This window comes from Sorghum bicolor, chromosome 4, assembly GCF_000003195.3.
Source record: "Sorghum bicolor cultivar BTx623 chromosome 4, Sorghum_bicolor_NCBIv3, whole genome shotgun sequence".
Lineage (NCBI taxonomy): Eukaryota > Viridiplantae > Streptophyta > Magnoliopsida > Poales > Poaceae > Sorghum > Sorghum bicolor.
The window spans coordinates 60,935,544-60,955,440 of record NC_012873.2 but is presented as its reverse complement, the minus strand read 5'-3'; the positions used below and the strand labels follow the sequence as shown (position 1 = coordinate 60,955,440).

At 41.1% G+C, this 19,897-nt stretch overlaps 2 protein-coding genes across 4 annotated transcripts; both read right to left on the bottom strand.

The window, feature by feature from the left end:
• On the bottom strand, positions 458-11,508 carry LOC8073844 (TBC1 domain family member 15). Of its 2 annotated transcripts, XM_021459042.1 has the most exons (15): positions 11,271-11,504; positions 10,672-10,830; positions 10,141-10,207; positions 9,925-10,032; positions 9,618-9,702; positions 9,139-9,193; positions 8,302-8,679; positions 7,664-7,723; positions 5,991-6,089; positions 5,796-5,906; positions 5,316-5,387; positions 5,114-5,230; positions 4,080-4,229; positions 2,252-2,352; positions 458-1,090 (listed from the first exon to the last, which is right to left on the bottom strand). In XM_021459042.1, the coding sequence occupies exons 1-15, from the start codon at positions 11,382-11,384 to the stop codon at positions 763-765; spliced, it is 2,004 nt and encodes a 667-aa protein (XP_021314717.1). In that variant the 5' UTR covers positions 11,385-11,504; the 3' UTR covers positions 458-762. The 2 variants fall into 2 exon arrangements, with proteins under 2 accessions (XP_021314717.1, XP_021314718.1); XM_021459043.1 differs by lacking the exons at positions 458-1,090; positions 2,252-2,352 and adding an exon at positions 3,699-3,947 and having other exon boundaries at positions 4,038-4,229; positions 11,271-11,508.
• On the bottom strand, positions 12,835-19,351 carry LOC110434435 (protein CROWDED NUCLEI 1). 2 transcript variants are annotated; one of them, XM_021458470.1, is made up of 9 exons: positions 19,155-19,351; positions 18,665-18,863; positions 17,728-17,937; positions 17,029-17,282; positions 16,662-16,932; positions 16,468-16,551; positions 13,963-16,070; positions 13,653-13,845; positions 12,835-13,447 (listed from the first exon to the last, which is right to left on the bottom strand). In XM_021458470.1, exons 2-9 carry the CDS (start codon positions 18,800-18,802, stop codon positions 13,235-13,237), a joined length of 3,471 nt encoding a protein of 1,156 aa, XP_021314145.1. In that variant the 5' UTR covers positions 18,803-18,863; positions 19,155-19,351; the 3' UTR covers positions 12,835-13,234. The 2 variants fall into 2 exon arrangements, with proteins under 2 accessions (XP_021314145.1, XP_021314146.1); XM_021458471.1 differs by having other exon boundaries at positions 12,861-13,447; positions 18,665-18,869.

The following is a 19,897-nucleotide window of genomic DNA, read 5'->3' as shown; positions in this document are numbered from 1 at the left end:
GGTACTCAAAAGAAGTTTAATCATAAGGTTTCGAGACCCTTATCACAACAAGCAAACGAGCACGCAAAATTGTTTTGTTTCCCAAAAGGTACGTGCATCATCATTGCAAATCTGTTTTTCAAGCCGCGTTACGGGACCAAATTATTTTGCCGAGACGCTGGTGCAAGGAAGCATCCAAGCTCACGTCACCACTTCGCTGTCCAGGCTAAACCAGAGCCCAAAAGAGCAAACAAAACTAGCAGGCTTTCAGCACAAACTACTTCCAGTTTAACTGTTCTCATCACGAAGACTGAATAAGGCATCAGAACAAAAATGAAGAAATAAACTACATCCAGGTCTCACTACTTGCAGCAGTTGCAGGGTTCCAAAGGAGATATTATAGTGATAAATACAAACTATAATTTCATCTTAAGTTAATTTAGAGGATCCTGAAATACAACAAGTAACAAAGTAGGAGTATTAAAATGAACCCCCTTTAGCAATTAAGTTGTAACACAGGAACTGGCCAAACAAGTGTTGGGTGGCAGAACAGATGTTAGCTGAGATAAAACCTGGCGTTCCATACAGAATCCATATCTCTTAAGTGAAAGTATCAATTACAGGTTTATCGAGGGAGTATATACACACACAACCCTAGATTTCATGATTCTTCCATAGGTATAACCTTACAACGGATCACATTTATGACGTTGATGAAAGCACTACAGGATAACAACTCCTGATGCTTCTGTGCAATTATTTTCTAGGGTCACCGCTGATATCTCACAAGACCTCGTCTTCTTGCACATACAGGCCACCATCAGTCTCAATGGGCATCGAAGGTGGGGTTCCAGGTGGAATGCAGGAAGCCCCGTTTTCTCCTGCAATAGTACACAATGCCTCCGCATCCTGGATAGCCCGGTCAAGATTGATCTGACCACTGAGCTCATTGATGAACTTAAGAAGGGTATCAAAGTCCATCTGCTCCCCAATTATCCGCTGACGATATTTTTTCAAGATTGCTACGCACAAGTACAAGTGGAAATGTTCTGACAAATAATGGGTCCACAGAACTTCCCACAAAAGCATGATCTGGTCGAAACTGAACTCCCTGCGATCCATAAGAAATTGAACCATCTTATAGAGTTAGAAAAATGAGACCTGATGACTAACTGGTAAGACACATTCTCTTCAATTTCCGTAATTGGTCAACTGCTCGTGGCTAGACAAAATAGATCTGTTGCTTAGTTAAAATAAGTCCACCCAACCACACTCCAACCCCCCCCCCCACACCCACCCACCCCCCCCCCAAAAAAAAAGAAGAAAAGAAAGGACATGCCATGTGGTTAGATCAGATCTCAACTCACCTAATTTCAGTTATGCACCGGCAAAACGTAGGTGTTTCTTTTTTTCACGAATGAAGTAGGTAATACTCCCTCCATCCCAAATTGTAAGTCATTCCAAGAATCTTGGAGAGTCAAACTTTTCTAAGTTTGACCAAATTTATATGATAAAATAATTATTATTATGATACCAACTAAATATTATTAGATTCTTTCTTAATTATATTTTCACAGTATACTCACTTTACGTTACAAATCTTAGTATTTCTCTTTATAATTTTGGTCAAACGTGAAAATGCTTTGACTCTCCAAGATTCTTGGAATGACTTACAATTTGGGATGGAGGGAGTACAAATTTACGAACATCATGATTGATGATCCATGATCAATGCTCTGCCAGGTAAAACCATTAGGATTGGAAGAGTAGCTGGAAGGCAAATGGTTCCTCCCCTATAGCAAACAGTGATTAGAGAGATTGCCGATGAAGCACAGTTGTGGCCTGTGGATTAGATGCATAGCAAAAGGGCTAGGAAGTCTGACAAGTTTGAGCACAGCAGAGTAGATTTTGGTCTTTGAATAAACTGCATTTGTTTTTTTTAAGTGGCTTATATTTTTTTACTTATTCTCACAAAGACATGCAGCTATCCAGCATTGCTTGTGAAAAAAGCATATGAAATTAGTCTGAGGTATTACAATGACAGAAAAAATGAACCGGGTGGGGGGTAAGACAGCCCACGTGCATTTTGTTAAGAAGATCTTCTCACACAGATCAAGAAAAACCCTCGAACCCCTGCCCCACCCATACATAGTACAGTGACAGGAACAGGCATTTCAAGGAAGCTATGGTTCAAGGATGGAATACAAACTGATATGTCACATGCATACGCATATGCAAAACACTTGCAACTTAAAAAGAGAGAAAATATTACCTTTTGAACTGTATAAGAACCCAGCGGAAACAGAAGAAGTAGTTCAAGCAGTCATTCTGCCTAAAATAGTTATGCAATGGAGGATCAAGAAGCTCCACAAGCTGAGGCACAAAAGAAAAAAAAAATTAGCCCACTAAGCTGATAGGAATTAATCAAAGTAACAATGGTATGATAAATACTAAAGGTGTCAAACCATTGAAATTTCGAACACAAGAGCATGCAAAATGTTCAAGATCTTAATGACTTGGCATTTTACAATGAAATTTGTAACAAGCTGTACGATGATATTTCCATGATATGGCTCAATTCTGGAGAAGGAACAGATGGATGCACATAATGACATAAGAACAGTATAGACATAATCTAAGAACTAGCACGTTTGCACTCGTAAGTCAGCTAAGCAAAATTCTATTGAGATGATAATGCGTCACAGGCAGTTGGCTAGGCCTTATGGGCTAGATCAGCATTACGAGAGGCTCATTAGGGTTAGGATTAGAGATAAGATTAGCCACCTTGCTAAGGCGTCAAGTAAGCCTCTCTAGTCTCTACATAAGGAGATGGCATGTATCAATCACAGGCAAGCAAGAGGTATCAGGATAGATCCTCATCCACCCGAGCCATCAGATTTGGCACCGCCATCCTTCGCGTGCCCAATCTCAAGTGTTAGGTTCAGCGTTCTTCACATTCATACCCTCAATCACCCACATTCTAACATTCTGTACGTTTCCCTAATCCAGGTTGTGACATTTGGTATTAGCTTGATGCCTTTCCATACCTACTGCTAGACTGCTACTCATGACCTTTCAATATTGATGGAGGACTTGCGCACCAAGTGTTGGCCGGCTTCACAAAGATCCAAGCCATCCTCGAGGTACTGCAGATGAATACGGAGAGCGCCAGGTGGCAGCAGTGGTACGGCTACAGGCTGCATGTGGATTCATGGTGAAGTGTCAGGCACGGTGCATCGTGTGAAACTCTGTGGCTGATCAAGCACCACGCTGCAGCAGCTGCTGGTTTGTAGCTTAATCTCATCACTTGGATCTGCATGAAGGCATGGAGTACATCCCAGCTCAGAGTCCATCTGCACTACGCGCGTGGAGGACATGTGGCCTCCTGTGCGGTACTACCGAAGGGCAATGACCGTGATATGGTTGGTTTGCTTCCAGGGATCCAGGGAGGGACCATCATGCCACATTGGCCCACAAGCCACAACTACACACCTTGGACTGGATGTGCTAGTCCCGGCTACCTGACAGTGGGGGAAGCCAGATGGCACAACAAATAAAGATAGTTCCACATTCTTTTTAGTAGCGAATAAGACACTAAGCGGAGATGTAAATGGCTTGTCTTTAGGTAATAGGTTTGTGACAAGTTGAGATGAGTCGTCAAGCCACGGTTATGCTGCATGCAACTTGAGGACGAGCTGCTCAAAAAGGAGGGTGGGGGGGGGGGGGGGAGATGTCATGGCCAGGTCAGATCAGCGGTCTTAGAGGCTCATTAGGGTTACGATCAGAGTTAAGATTAGCCAGCTTGCTTAGGCATCAAGTAAGCCTCTCTATATAAGCACATGAGATGTATCAATCAAAGGCAAACAAAAATTATCAGAAGAGATCCTCGTCTTCCTCCAGGCCTTGAGTGTGCAGTTCGGCATCCATTCAGTCACGCAACCTCAATCCCCCACGTTCTGCACGTCTCCCTAATCCAGGACGTGACATAATAACTTTTAAATCTGTCACGCAACATCAGAGAATGGAAAAGGGATAACATGATGCTGCTTAGTGCTTACTAGCTGCTCACTCAGTGCTTGGCAGATGAATATGTTATATACCTTGGATAATGCAAGTAGTTGAGCATGCATGCCATTCTGGTCACGATTAAAATTGGCGCCTAGACGTTCCATCAGGGAAGCAAAGCACCAAAATGATTCGGACTCATCCTCCATGACATAAAGTATGGGAGCCAAAAAGTCACTCATTCCCTGGAATACACCAACATTGTAGTATAGTAACAGGAAGACAACAGCCAAAAAATAACGTGGACTCCAAATTTCAAGTTGAGCATTTGAACCATGAACGATAAGCTATTGAACAAACAAAAATTTCTTCTTGAAGAAGTCAACATTTACTGGGTTCGTATAAAAGAACAAACAAAGATTTATCGACAAAGCTATTGAAGAAGTCAGTACTCAGTATAACAGAAATAAGGTAAATGCCCTGGAAAATTTCTTCTTGTTAGCATGCCTGACAGAAAACAAATTAGCGCAGCAGTGGTATATCTAAAAGCAGAAGTACCTAAACAGTGAATAAATATTAAAGGTCTTAAATACTGTATGTATATGTATGATGTTATTAAAAGAGTGTGAGAATTAAGCATCTAATGCATGGTATGAGTACGTAAGGGCTCCCCGCCCCACCCCTTCTTCTAAATATAATGATACACAGCTCTACTGCATGTTCGAGAAAAAAAGAAGCATCAATAATCTATTCAAGCATCAGCCCCAAGATGTGACTAAGCATAACTAGTACTCCCTCCGCACCTTTTTATAAGGCGCGCACACATACCAAGATTCAAACTTTAATGACCAAAAATTTAGCTAACATTTTTTTAATTATCATTATAATACAAACTTCATATAGTTAGATTTGTAACCAAATGCGCTATCCGATTAATTTAAGTTTATAATTATAAAAAATATAATATAAAATTAAATAAATGGTCAAAGTCTGTGTCATGTCAAACTGTGCCTTGTAAAAGAGAATTGAGGGAGTAGAAGCCAACAGACATATTGTACTTTGTGTTCCCACTGAAATGACAGGAGGCTTAAATCATTTTACATGATGCTGTGCAAGACAAAAAACTTACTTGACAATAACCAAGGTCGAAATTGTAGAAAGAATATGTTAACAGAATATCACGTAGAACTACAACATTCTGATTATCATCTCCTTCGTAATAGGGAATGGACCTATCTGTTCTCACCTTGATAGAGAAAATATCAAGGCATCAGTTAAGCTACAATCAGTATAGTGCAGAATGGCAAATAGAAAAGAGAAATTATTTATACCACATCTTTGTCAATTAGGCCTTTTCTTTCCCTAAACTTGGTGAATCTTTTAGCTTGGGTGGCTGAGATACTCTGCAGAATGGTATCAAGGAGAATCATCCATATACTTGAGTAAATGAAGTTTAAAGTATGTCCCAAAATGTGAAAGCATTGTTCCAACATAGAGGAGCTAAAAAATGCATCGAACAGATCCCTATCAGCTGCCCAAAAATGACAGCCTTTCATTCTGAAAAGTGAAAACTCAAGCTCTACTTCATAGACATGATTTCCAGAAACCCCTACTTGATGATCGAAGGACCCAAATAAGGAGGCAACTGATGCCCAGTCTCCCAAAATAGCAGCACATGATAAGTTTCAGATTCTTAAAATCCGTCCAGAGTTAACACCAAACATGTGGCAAATACTAAATAATGTAATGTCAACATACTGTGGAAGGGAACATGTAATACCAGCATGGCTCACTTATGAACACTGACTAACCTTCCACTGAGATTTTACGGCTTCATATTCTGCTCGTTTCATGGCAGCAAGGTATTCCCTCTCAGCATATGTTGAATCATATTCATGATAGCCCAACAAGAATTTCCAGACCTATATGTCCAATATCAAAATATATTTTACAGAAAAACAGGTCTCGCTAGTTACAAACCGTCAGATCAAGTGTTAAGTATAGACCTCTTTTCTCAAAGCATGATCAACTCCCCCATAGAAAACCTTTTTCCTCAGTGCCTTTGAATCCATAACTCTACCTTCAGGATCTAAGAAAGCTGTCCACTGTCCAAAGATTTTTCATGCAAACATCAGAAGATTTCAAAGAGGAAAACTGGTACTTACAAAAGAGATATTGCTAGATGGTTTAACAAAGTTTAAATGGGACAAGTCATATGGGCTGAATATTACAGACAAGCTTTAGGTCCATGTACTTACCTATCTATATATTCAAAAAAAAAAGTGTTACTCATATCAACTTAATCCAAGAATTTAATTCTGCCAGTAAAAGCATGTTTTCAAAATTACTGGGGAACAGTTCCGTTAGAATATCACTTGCCTAAATGTTTACTTGGAATGCAAGCCTAAGTTAAAAATAAAATTGTATACCTCTAGAGTCTGAGCCAGAGGTGAACCTGGGGACATGCATATCAAGTTCGCCTGAAACTTAGTTGTCCTAATGATCATTGTACTTTATGCTAATGTACCAGAAACCTCATCTTGGATTCATCTCAATGTATAATCACAACTCACAACTTATGCATCACATGGAATCAGTTATGGATCTAGAAGTAAACTAATAATTCATATTGCTACGGTCACAGAATAACTATGGAATTTTTTTAATACAATTTTATGGGAATTAATAAAATATACCATGGATACACGTAATTACAAAAATAATATGACGTTGGCCGTTGGTAAAACAAAACTGAAATCTCATTCAACTGTTGAACGAAATTAGACAGTAATCGCACTACCATAAAACAGGATCTAGGTATCCGACAGAAAATTGACATGTTCACAGAACTTGCTTTACCGAGGAACGACTTTGGAATTTCATAGTGCAGGAGTACGGTTTACAGAAATTGTTCAGTGGGAGGCCGAATTCTAACGGATAAGGGTCATGCAGGACCACACCTTGGGTACACCACTTTCCTCTCCATGTTGGACCTCGGCCAGGCGGCAGAATAGCAAGCTGCGGCTGCTGGAGAGCAGCACGATCACTGTGCGCATGCTGATGGGGGCGGGTTCTGGTGCAGCGTGGCCATGCATCCTGCATCGCGGTCAGCGCGGTGCAGCTGCCAATGGGCTGCTGGAAAGGTCTGGCACCTGAGGAGGCAGGGGGTTGGGGGTTGGTGGGGGCAGTTGATTTGAGGGCGGGTGTTGCGGACGGCACGGTGGCGTGCCCGTCAGACTGCCAAAAAGGACTGGTGCCAGGGGAGGCAGGGCAGTGGCTACCCTGGCAATGAAGATTTGTTTTTCGAATTTGGCCAGCGTTTTCTGGAAATCATTTCCTGGACAGCCGATTTTCAAAAAAAAAATTGTTGGACGGCCAATTTCTAAATTCATTCTCCCAAAAAACGACTATTTTTTTTTTGTAAAATCATGTTTCTTGTTTTCCCATTAGGCGATTTTAGTTAAACTCGTTTTTCCCAGGGGTGACATCATGCATTGAAACAGGGTATATTTTTGTACCTCCCATAAAAAAATGCGTTAAAAATGGAAATTTTGAATTCCTACAACATGGATTTCTAATGTCATGAATGAATTCAATTTAAAGAAACATATTTAAATAAAGAAACATAAATATGTTGAAATGAAGAACGTGAAGATATCAGAAATTAAGGAGTCATTACCTCTTCAACACTTAATGGGCGATCTCTTTGTTTTCCCCATACCAGAGGTAATGGATCTGACTGCCAAAAGAGTGGATAAGCTGATGTTACACATTGATGAACAACCATGAAGGGCTAATCAGTTAAAGCTTTCAGCCGGAATCAAAGGTCATAAGACAAAACCAAGTGAGTAATGGTTTTCATTTAAAATTTTGTTGTGAACTCATAGTTTGCAACTAAACTGCGAGCATATGTTCATTAAATAATTTACAGATGTTAAAAACTTGACCCCTGGAAACCTTTCCAGTTTTCCACAGTAGCATTATTATGCAGAAGGTGAGAACTCCACCCTATTTTCCTAGGTGACAACTATGCCCAGTTAGCCAATATACCTAAGGTAAATTACCTAATTTACTGATGTTACAAGCCTACAGATGACTTGGGTGATCAAAGTTTTAGTTTCCAGATCAAACCATGGTGGTCTTGAACTAGAAATATCAGATGGTGTGTTGATCCTGACTGGCAATGTAATTGTACCAAATTGTGGATCAAATGCACAACAGATTTGAAAGTTCGGTACTGATTTAGTATGCAGTAAAATGATGCCTTCCAGTCATAATTTAATGATACCATACCAAATTAAATGCAAGATGCATTACCTCGATTGTTGCCGAGGGTGTAGAAGCCTTTTCTGGTGTTATATACTGATTTTTATGTTTATCAGTTGCTTTATTGTCCAAAATGTATTCATGTTGTTGCCGTCCATAAGCATGAGCAGCACTATTGTCTCGAAAGAGGCTTGATGTAGTATCTCGTGCAAATTTAGTAACTAATGAGAATTTCTCCAAGACTTGAATTGAAAGATCACGACCTGGGTCATTTGATTTGTGCTTTTGCTTTGAGCTATACTGAGACATGCTAGATGTTGCCCCATGTCTGGACTCATCATTTGACCCAGTAAAACTGAGTGAATTTTGTCTTGACATGGCATTTGCTACAGAGGCTACTCCTGGAAGCTCCAAGGACGACAAGCTTTTCTGCAACGTGACCAAGTAAGGTGAATCAGTCTTCAAACTGGGAAACATTTGCGTCAGGAAAGATAACTTTTCAGAAAACAGACTAAGGCCTGTTTAGTTCCCACCCAAATACTTTTGTCTCATCACATTGATTGTTTAGACACATGCATGGAGCATTAAATACAGATTAAAAAAATAACAAATTGCACAGTTTTCATGTATTTTGTGAGATAACAAATTGCTATAGTTACAAATGTGCTACAGTACCCAAAAAAATCTTTTCGCGAACTAAACAAGGACTAAGTTTATTTCACATTGAAGTTCAAACTTAACCAAGAAAAGGTTTCCAACTATACAAAAAATTGGCAGGTATACTTACAAACTCTTCAAGATGATAAGAATTAAGTTCAATGATGAGTTGAGACTTGAGAGTGTTTTTTTTTTTTTTTTGCTACAAAGAACTAGAATACGATAACACACCTGAAGGGGATCTTGAAAGTCGTTGACGAGAAAAACATTAGGATCATCGTCGGACCTTGAAATAGAAGAGACAACATTTGAATCATACATTCAGATTCAGAGGGGGGGGGGGGGGGGGGGGCATAAGGAAATTATGTCCCAATCAGGATTTTGGTCACTATAATTGAAATGTTCCAATGTTTCAAACTTAATTACCTTTCAATTGAATGTTGATGCTAGAAACTCATAATTAAACAAACTCTATACATAGGTTGCTAATTCCACAATTTTAGTTATCTCCTTCAGTGTAGATTCACGTGCATAAGTTATCTGCCATATTATATGGATGATTCATGCATATAAAGAAAACTCAGCCACTTTGTTGGAAGTAACTTTGTTTTTCCAAATGGAGAAATCAATGATAGTTTTGTGGGCAATATAAATGAAACAATGGACCACTATTATTATGTATTTAGAACCATTAAAACAGAAAAGAAAACCTGATAATGAAGACATGCTGTTTCAGTGTTGCAAATAATTCACGAATTCCACCGTTGTAGAAATAGAATGGAGGAAAAGCCAGACCTGCAAAAGTTAGTAGGTAAAAATAGATGAACATGATCCCTTTCTCTAATTTTCTGTCAGCATGTGCATAAAATGATTTTTTTTTATATATCTAGACAGAAGAAGCAAAAATGCTATTATGTGTCGACAAGGTAGAGCAGAAAGAACCAATTGGCAGTAGCAATGTAATCATGTTGGGTTTCAAACTAATGATACGGAGAACAAACGACTAGCATATCTCACCTGATGAGAGAACAATTATTATGTAGTCCAATCCAAATGTTGGGGTGTACCTACGGATGAAGCGTACATCACTTAAAGGCAGGGCCTTGATAGTGTACAGATTTCTATCTGCGTAGGATCAAGAAGTTTAGAGAGTAAGGCATCATCTTGTCCTTATTGCCAAATGCCAGATGATTAATGATAGTAACAAACAAACAACAAACTGTGCTGGCATACATTTTTCTATTTCCACACCGACTGAACTGGTTGACAAAGAGTCAGCTCCTTCGTTTGGCCCCCAACTCTGTCATAAATATTGATCAAAACAACAACTAAAGAAGAAAATAGAAAGGGAGCAACAAGGGAATCACATGAATCATTGCTAAATCTATATCCATATAGCAATAGGCCCTATGGGTTCTCAAAATTTAAGCTGTACCAGTGAAATATCACATATATATAACTGAAAATATAAGAGAAACATGAGATAGAAATAATAGCTGACTAGCACTTATCATAATGACCAAAATACAAGAGAGACAATTTATGGTTCATTTTGCAATGCTATTCACCATCCTAAGGAACTCAATATGGAAACTAACATGCCTGTTACAATGTAAACCCCAATTGAGTATTTGCTAGTGCTGTCATTATGTTCTTAGCAAAACGTCTGATTTCCTCAGTGAATATGTATACATGTAATATAAAAATCAACCACGTATGTATGTGACCACTAATGGTTCAGGGAGATGAGCTGGAATGACTCACCAGGAACAATGATCCCTGCTGCAGAAACAAGCGCAACTTCCCACTGATACGACCGGAGCCATACTGTGATGGGTGGATGGTCACACGCTCCTTCTCATATACCACGTCCACCCTCGCCGTCTCCTCTGAGCCTCTGTCTGCCGGATCAGTCCGCATCACCTTCCAACACCAAACAGGTATCAGTTTAGAGGGAGAACACAGGTAGGCTATACCTCGCCACAACACACATCCCAACTAAACCAACAAAATTCCAGAGGCTACACTAAGTGCAAGTAGTAATACTATCCACTTCAATCCAATTGATTACAGAGAGAGGGCAACTGCAGCTGTGGCTAGCATCAAACAAAAGAGTACTCCGCGCACCCCCGCACCCCCCCCCCCCCCCCCCCACCACCGTAAGAGTAAAGCAATTCATTGTCCACCCCACCCCCAACGGGAACCAATGACCTAACCGATGAATCCGCTCGTGCCGCCCCTAAATCGCGCAGGGGAGCAAGCTGAGATACGATGAATCCGCTCGCGCCGCCCCTAAATCGCGCAGGGGAGCAAGATGGGATAAACGGCGGTAGCATCCAGTTAATCGCGGGCGGCGGCAGTACCGTGTGGTCGGAAGCGGCGGCAGCGGCGGCGTAGTCGGAGTCGTCGGAGAGGTCGTAGAGGTCCGGCGAGCGTGGGGACCCTGCCTCCGCTGCTGCTACGTCTCCTCCACGCATCGCCACGCGGAGAGGTGCGATCTCGGGTTTTTGCTCAATCCCAACCTACTCTTCTTACTGCCGAAGCCTGGAATAATATTTTGGGGGCTGATATGGCGTGTCCGAGAACACCGTGTTGTTGCCTTGTTGGCGTGTTGCCTTTGATGTGTTTGATGAGTATTATTATTTTGCTACTAATTACTAACGAATAATGAGACGATAATTTTATCCCCGTGTTCCAGCACACTTTGGCCGTGAAACCGGATGTGGATATACTTTTACGCAGTGATTTTACAGGCAAAGTGTGTGCTAATACGGTGGTACTCGCCGAAGGAGTATTAGTATAAATAATATAAGTTAGTCACACGGATAAATATACTTTGCAAAGTGATATTAAGGGCCTGTTTGGTACAGCTTCATGAGCTGTTGTGAGCTGTTTTTTTTTTACCAAACACTTATTTCCAAAACAGCTTCATGGGTGAAACTGTTTTTCCCCTCCTCTCACGAAGATATAAGTTGGATGAACACTTTCTTCAAAACAGCTCAGCTTCATCTAGAAAGTCACTCATGAAGCTATTTTCTAAAAAAACAGCTTTACTAGTGAAGTTGAGCTGTGCCAAACAAACCCTAACTTATGCAGCATAATAAATGAATGAAATGATCGGGCTTGTTTGGCACAGCTCAACTTCACTAGTAAAGCTGTTTTTTTTTTTAGAAAATAGCTTCATGAGTGACTTTCTAGATGAAGCTGAGCTGTTTTGGAAAAAGTGTTTGGCAAAATAGCTTCATCAACTACTTCATACATAGTTGAGAGAGAGAAATGAGGAAGAAGCTGCAATAAGCTACTTTTTTCCAGCTTCATCCAACTTATGTCTTTGTGAGAGGAGGGAAAAAACAGCTTCACCCATGAAGCTGTTTTGAAAATAAGTGTTTGGCAAAAAAAACAGCTCACAACAGCTCATGAAGTTGTTGTGAGCTGTACCAAACAGGCCCGAAATCTATCCAATATCATGAATTAGGATTGAGATGGTATCGCCTCAGGCGGACGGCCCATGCCTTACAGCCGAAGGAAAACAGATAAGCATGGCCTGCATGGGTATTCCTTAGCCGTGTCCGTGTAAAGCCTGAAAGGCCCCGGAAAGAACTCGATCGTCGACGTCCTACCAGGGGAGGTCCGATCTCAAACCAGCTCCAGGGTACACGCAAGACCCAACTCCAAAGTCTCGGTCTCGGATGCCGAAGACTTTCAAGTTCCTATCAGTACGGCTGCAGTTTATCCATACTGCTTCCTTCCAAAAATACAATTCTTCTTCTTTTTAAGTAACTTTAACTAAAAATGTACAGAATATGGCACTATCTTCCAGGAAAACTTGATTTGTGACGGAAGGGAACCTGATTTATGATGGAAGGAGTTCCAGGGTACCTCACCACAGTACCCTCCAATGAAGTCTGCAACTGGCAGAAACTCTTGTGGCATTCTAATTTATTGTATAGTTTCAATAAGCAAAGAAACATTTAGACCATCATCAGAGCACTAAAATATTTCCCCGTACGACAGAATTCACAACAGCGGTGAGGTCAACGAAGTAACCTGAACCGGGGCAAAAGGAACAACAATTACAAACCAAGCTACTACTGGTGTTACAGGGCATATCATCATCGCCATTGTACATCTCATCAGCTACTTCTGTGAGTGCCATCAAGCTATGTCTACTACAAGTATATTTCAATTACACGGGAGAGAAGAACAATTAAGTGGGAAATCTAGTACTTAATCACCAAAAGCACACGCCCTCCAGTTCCAAGAATGGGGTATCATGAATCGAAAGCACAAAAGCTAGAAACAACCTATTCAGCGGCATCTTCAGCCGTCATGTAGTGAAGAATGACCATAGTTTCTTGCCGATTGATTGGTTTCGCCTCTCTGAATCATCATCGTCCTCATCTTCCTGTTCTGCTCCAAGTTCACTTCCAGAAGGTGTCATTAGCACATCAGGCAGGGCACCTTGGCCACCCACGATGTCGATGTCACCATCTTCCTCACCAGCACCCTCTACAGGGGCATGGGCATCACCAACTTCGACCTAAAACAAAAGATATGGTTACAGTTAAACTGGGCTCTGGTCCCCATATGTGCTATACGCCTATCTATACCCATACAAGCACAGAACATGGCCCAAAACGACCAATATATCCAAATACTGAAAAACAATTCAAAGATTGCCTGAAAGGCATGTGGAGCTACAGCATTGGCATTACATGTGAGCAGTACAGAGCACAGCAGCAAACCTGGGAAAACTCGTGCAACTGGGATGCTCCATAGTCTGCTGATTCAGAGGCCTTCTTGCTCTCAGGGGCAGGTTCCTCATCAACCTTTGAGGTCCCTTCTGTGTCATCAGCAGTAGCATCTACTGTATGTTTATTTCCTGCCTTTGCAGATTTCTTTTTGTCAGCTTGGGCTGTTGCGGTGGCAGCATTTGCACTTTGGAACAATGCAACGAAAAAGTATTAGTTTCATGCACTGAATCAGGAAACAGAAAACAAAGTCAACCCAACACCAAGTAGATATGATGAATTAGGGAAAAATAAAGATACTTACACTCTACTGTGTCTCAAATTGTACCGTCTTTCTCCTGGGGCCTCTGTCACTGCCCCAGAAGTTTGCCGCCTCTTGCGACGCTGCCCTCCAAGTGAAACACTTTCTGAATGTGCCTCGCTGCCTTCTTCATCTTGTTCACTTATTGTAGCTCCAACAAACCGCCGCTTACGTGTAGCACCCACCTTGACTTTATCTCCCTGACCATCATTCTTCTCCTCAAAGGTCTCACCAAGTATTGTTTTAGCATCTTCAACTACAGCACGAACAGACCGTGTCCTTTTCACACCACCTTTCCCTCTGCCTCTCCGGTTTTGTTGGCGCCGACCTTGCTTTAATGTTTCAGGCTGTACACCTGCTTCAGCAGGGGCTGCAGAATCCTTGCCATTTTGATCAACAGAAGCAATAGTTGGTTCAACTGCTATGTTGTTGGTTCCATCAAAGGACTGGGTACCGACAATATCTATACTGTTATCTGCTACACCAACAGAAGACTCCATCTGAGCATCATCAGCTATGTCAAGCCTTTCAGACTCTTCGTTCTCCCTGGTTCCACCATCAGAAGGGAGCTCATCCTCTGCATCAAAAGAGGCTACCTCATAGACAGGAGTTGGCTCATAATCTCCATCGATCTGTGCTGCTTCCTCAAGTCTTGCACCAAAAGGTATATTTTTTTCTGCTGGTTGTTCTGATGACTGCTCACCTTTCTTTCTAGGAGAGAACTTGAAAAGCCCTGAGCACTTCTGTAAGAAAGAAAGACGACCACCTGAACTAACAAGTGTTCCTGTATCTGGCCCTGATGTACCGGTGGTCAAGGCACGATCATCTCCCTCAACAGCCAAACTGGGATGTTCAATTTCAGCGCCATCTTTAAGCAACAGAGAATTTAATTCCTCACCAAAAATAGAAATCCCACAGTTTTTGCATGCCTTGTATTTTTCAGATAGATCGATGAGGCTTTTCCTGTCCCTGTTATATCTCTCTCGACGTTCCTTCAAACTCTTGCTCAGTGAGTGCAGAATCTCAATATCCCTTTTAATATCTGCCTTGTCAGTCTCCAGTTTCTTTCTTTCCTCTAGCAGTATCTCTCTTTCCATCTGCAGCTCCCTTTTCTCCAATAATATCTTCTGAATCTTGGACTCGTTCAACTCAATAGCATGTTGGAGCTTATTTTCCACAAAATCCATTTTCTTATTTAACTCATTTTCCTTTTCTTCCAGTTCCTTCTCTTTACTTGCTTGTTTTTGCTCCATCTCCATCTCCAATTCATGCTGTCTCAGCTGCAACTTACGTTGCAGATCAGCGCGTTCTCCCTTCAGAAACTCATCATTTTCCATTTGCTTGTGCTTTATATCATCAGTCAAAGCCTTTTCCTTGCGCTCAAGATTCTCCAGCTGGTCCTTTAATTTTTCATCCATTTCGAGCTTCACATCATTTAACCTTTTTTCTTCATTGTCACGCCACCGTTCTAAATTCATCCTCTCAATTTTCAGCTTTTTGTCCTCCTCTACTAGGAGGGCTCTTTTTTCGTCTAGCTGTTCCCACTCTTCTTCAAATTTCTGCCGTTGCTTCCTCAAATCCTCCATCTCCTCAGACAGGGAGTTGCTTCGCATTCTGTATTCCTCAATCTCCTTCTTAAGTTCTGCTGTCAACAAGCTATGCTCCTGCCTCTCTTGCTCTGTGAGTTTCAGATTATTCTGCTCTTCTGATATTCTTTCCTTTTCAGCTTCTAATGCTGATTTGGTCCTTTCAAGCTCCAATTTGTATGTCTCCAATTGCTCTCTTTCATGATCCAGTTGCTGCTTTTCTTCCAGTAATCTTTTCTCATCATTTTTCAATGATTCATCCCACCTCTTCAGAGCCTTGGATTTGGCATCAAGATCATTCTGCAAACTTTCCATTGATTTCTTCTTATCATTCAATGCCTGCTCACTTTTAGAAAGTTTGGCCTCCAAAGACTTCACATTTTTCTCCCTTTTCAATAAATCCGCTTGATTCTGTGTCATCTTTTGATCAAAAGATTTCCTTTCCCTCTCTAATTCTAATTCGAAATCCCGTCTTTTGGATTCAAACTCCACCTGACGATCCTCAAGAAGCTTCTGGAGCCCCTCCTGGAACACAAGGGAGAGCTGGATCAGTCCACTGAAGGGGAAGAAAAGGTAAAGAAATAGTAGTCCACCCAAAACATTGTGATGATTGGTGCAGATAGATTCATAGAAGACACTGCATGCGATAAGAAAAGAAACAGCATATAGTGAAAACTATTTGAGAAGTACAGTGGCAAGCACTAAGGCAAACTTAAGAACAAAGGCAACCCAGTTGAGTCTAACTTCACTGGTTCGCACAACAAAACAGTAGACAATTCAAGAATCATAAACTACAAAGTCCCTACAAGTGATTACACCATATACAGGAAATCATATAAATTCATAAGGTACAACAAGCAAACCAGACCAAGAGACATGGACTGTTTCACCACTGGTATTAACTGGAAGTAGCAACACTTACCTTTTCTCTAGTAGTGACCTTGGCCTCTCTCTCAACCAACTTTTTTTCCCGCTCTTCCAAGGCACTGCGCTTTGAGTCAGCATCCTGCAAAACAAATCAGAATTGAGCAGAGCAAATGTCTTGAACTGTTAAAAATCAACACACGATAAACAGAAAAATGGATGAAATAAGTAAGATGCTAATCAATTAATTACCTTTTCCTGTGAATGCAATTCATTTAGTCTTTTGTTAATATCGTTCTCTTTGACTTTCAGAGTAACTTTAGCGGCCTCCACTGTTTTTCTTGCCTCCTCCAGTTCATCCTGTTTTATCTTGAAAAGTTGATCATTCTTATTTGCTCTCTCCTCTCGCTCATTTATAGATCTCTGCAAGTCATTAAGTCTATTCTGACTTTCCTTGAGTTTTTTCTCCCACTCCTGCAGTGATTCCTCCTGCTCCTTGAGTTGCTTTTCTCGGGCCTTCCGCCTAAACATGTTAGAGTGATGAAACAAACATAACAAGTTAACCACATGCTAAGAACAACAGCTCAAAGATTTGCAAGACATAGCAAAACTGGCGTACTCTGTCTCAAAATACAGCTTCTCCTTCTCCAACCTACGTTGACGAGCTTCAGCCTCTTCTAAATCCCGATCAGCTTGAGACTTCTTCCGGTTTGCCTCTGCAAGTTTGGCATCTGCAGCATGAAGTTTTCCCTCGATCTCCAAGGATTTCTCCTCCAAACTAGCCTCAAGAGACTGAGCATCTGTTATCTTTTTCTCGGATGTAAATTTAACCTCAGCTATCTCTGCACGTATATCACGCAAGGCCTTTTCAAGCTGCAGCATTCAACCAAACAATCAATAAGGAAAGCTACAAGGAAATATTTAGGATATCATCAGAAGTTTATGTTTACGAAAGGAATAAAACAGCTAGAAGAGTGGAAAGGCAAGCGCTATACATCCATTTACAGCAATACAACCATTGAGCATATAAACAATTAAGCATAATGTTGTACCAGGGACAGAATTATGTTCAGTATTAAAAAAAACTACAATATGGGTAATTGTTGCCTAACAATTTCTTATCGCTGTGGCTATTAAAGGTCACGTCTACAATTATCATGTCATTGAACATGACCAGGATTGTCCATTCCAAGAACTTTTTTCAATTGTCACAGAAGGTTATGGATATACTTCGCGCTTTTTCACTAAAGGCCTCTCTTCAAATCAGATTAATGATCAAAGGAGCTGTAAGAACAAGAACAAAGATAAATCAACTCACATCAGCCACACATTGCTTCTCAACACCCAGTGCTTTCCGCATGTTCTCCTCCCGCCTTTCGTATTCTGATATAGCATTAAGATGTGCAGCCTGTTCCCTCTTCAATATCTCCTCCTTCTGCGTCAGCACTTCACTGATTTCTTTGGATTTTGCTGTCCATTCTTTCTTTTCAATCAAAAGAAGCCCCATATTGTACTGATATTCATGCAACTGCAGATATGCAGATGAATACACAATTAAATAACTATTATGATAATGAACGGAAGCCGAAAAAAATGGAGCTCTAAAGTGCTATGATAACAAATAACCTTTCACGAGAAAAACAAGAAATTGGATGCAAAATCAAAATTTCACCGAATGAGAAGCAACGAGACACTTGAATAGGTGTTGGCATGCCTTCATTGGAATAGTATCATTTGTTACAGTTCACTTTATACAACAGAGAATCTAATCGTTCAATATAAATTGGGCACAAAGGTATACAATTTCTACAACAGAGGTATAAAATTTCAAATTATTGAATACCAACATGGCAAAAAGGTTTTAGGGATATCAAAATATCATTAGAGCCCAGGAGTGATGATTTGTTTCACAATTATGCCTTCAATGGGCCATTTAAAATATGGCTTATTTCTTAAGGTTACCAGTCTAAGCAATGCTGCAATAATTTCATGTAAGCACCAAACTCAACTTTTAAAAAGCACCTCGTTCAGCAGTGAAAGTTGGATGTCTACAAATGAAATTGTTTTTTCATCTTTTTACAGACTGACTACATGATATAGAAACAGGAGATAAGTAACAGGACCTACTTGAGAGGTCCTAGTTCCAAAACAATCAGTAATCATCAGTAACAAAAAGGAGCAGAGGAATTTAGCCCTAGATCAGGTTCAGACAGAAGATGAATGACTGGAGAAAAAAGGTAGAGATTGAGCAAAACCTCCTGCTCGAGCTCGGCGACCCTTCCTTTCCCCTTTCCAAGGGGCGCCGACGCAGCAGGAGCGCCACCACCGCTCCGCTGGTTGGCCGCAGTTGGCGTCGACCAGCCGGTCCATCCTTTGCCCTGCGGAGTAAACATCACGCCTTCCTGCTCCCAATTCCTTCAAAGTTCATCCAGGAACCAAAGCGCCTATCCCTCCCTGCAACTCCAGAAGCCAAGAGAACACGCGGAATATCAAAACCGAGCTGCATCCACCAAAACCCTAGTTACCAAGAAACCCACGAAAGGAAACCCTAATTATCAAGAAAATCCAACAAACCACACCCAAAGCGACAAGAAACCATAGCATTACCAAGAACCAGGAAGCGACCCCACCGAGAACTTCCAACCCGGAATTTTTGAACCCCCAGGACAGAAACCCTCGTAATCCCAAGAACCTCAAGAACCAAGCTCATGGAAAACCGAACGGATCTGTGGGGAGAGCGCTCACCGGTAGGTGCCCGGCCCGCTACCGGCGGCCGGACGCGGCGCAGAGGCGAGGGGGGCGAGCGCGCGGGATGTACGGGACCTGGCGCTCGGGTTGCTTCGAGTTTGGGGGGTGTCCGGGTTGGTGGCTGGTGGCGTCGTGCGGCCAGATTTGGGAAAGGGGGCGGCAGCAGGAGAGAGAGAAGAGGCGCGGGGCGCTGCGCCGAGCCGCCGAGGGGTAGACTTGTAAATACGCGGCGGCTGGCTAAAAAAAGCGTTGCTCGCGAGGGAGCGTGCGGTGCGCCAAATGACCACGATACCCCCAGATTTTGGGTTTTCGATGACGTGATCATTTGAATCCGACTTGGGAACTCTCATTGGAGTGCTGTTGCCAAAATTTTAGGATTCCGGTACAATATCACTTTTGTTTGTATTTAATAAATTATTTAATTATAAATTAACTAGATTCAAAATATTTGTCGCATAAGTTAAAGATAAATTATGTAATTAGTTTTTATTTTTGTCTATATTTAATATTTTATTTATGTACTGCAAGATTTAATGTGACGAGGAATATAAAATTTTTAGCAAAACTTTTTAAGGCTTTGTTTAGTTTCCAAAAATTTTTGGGTAGGAGTATTGTAGCACTTTTATTTTTATTTGACAAATATTATCCAATTATAGAATAACTAAGCTCAAAAGATTCATCTTACGATTTACAGGCATATTGTGCAATTAGTTTTTGTTTTTATATATATTTAATGCTCC

Excerpts from the sequence above, each read along its gene's own strand:
- LOC110434435 (XM_021458470.1), bottom strand. The coding sequence starts at position 18,802 with ATGTTTACTCCGCAGGGCAAAGGATGGACCGGCTGGTCGACGCCAACT. Across the intron at positions 17,283-17,727 it reads AGAAGCAATGTGTGGCTGAT|CTTGAAAAGGCCTTGCGTGA; the intron begins GTGAGTTGATTT and ends TGAATGCTGCAG. Across the intron at positions 16,552-16,661 it reads AATTGCATTCACAGGAAAAG|GATGCTGACTCAAAGCGCAG; the intron begins GTAATTAATTGA and ends TTTGTTTTGCAG.
- LOC8073844 (XM_021459042.1), bottom strand. The coding sequence starts at position 11,384 with ATGCGTGGAGGAGACGTAGCAGCAGCGGAGGCAGGGTCCCCACGCTCG. Across the intron at positions 9,194-9,617 it reads CAGCATGTCTTCATTATCAG|GTCCGACGATGATCCTAATG; the intron begins GTTTTCTTTTCT and ends TTCTATTTCAAG. Across the intron at positions 8,680-9,138 it reads ACTTTCAAGATCCCCTTCAG|AAAAGCTTGTCGTCCTTGGA; the intron begins GTGTGTTATCGT and ends GTCACGTTGCAG.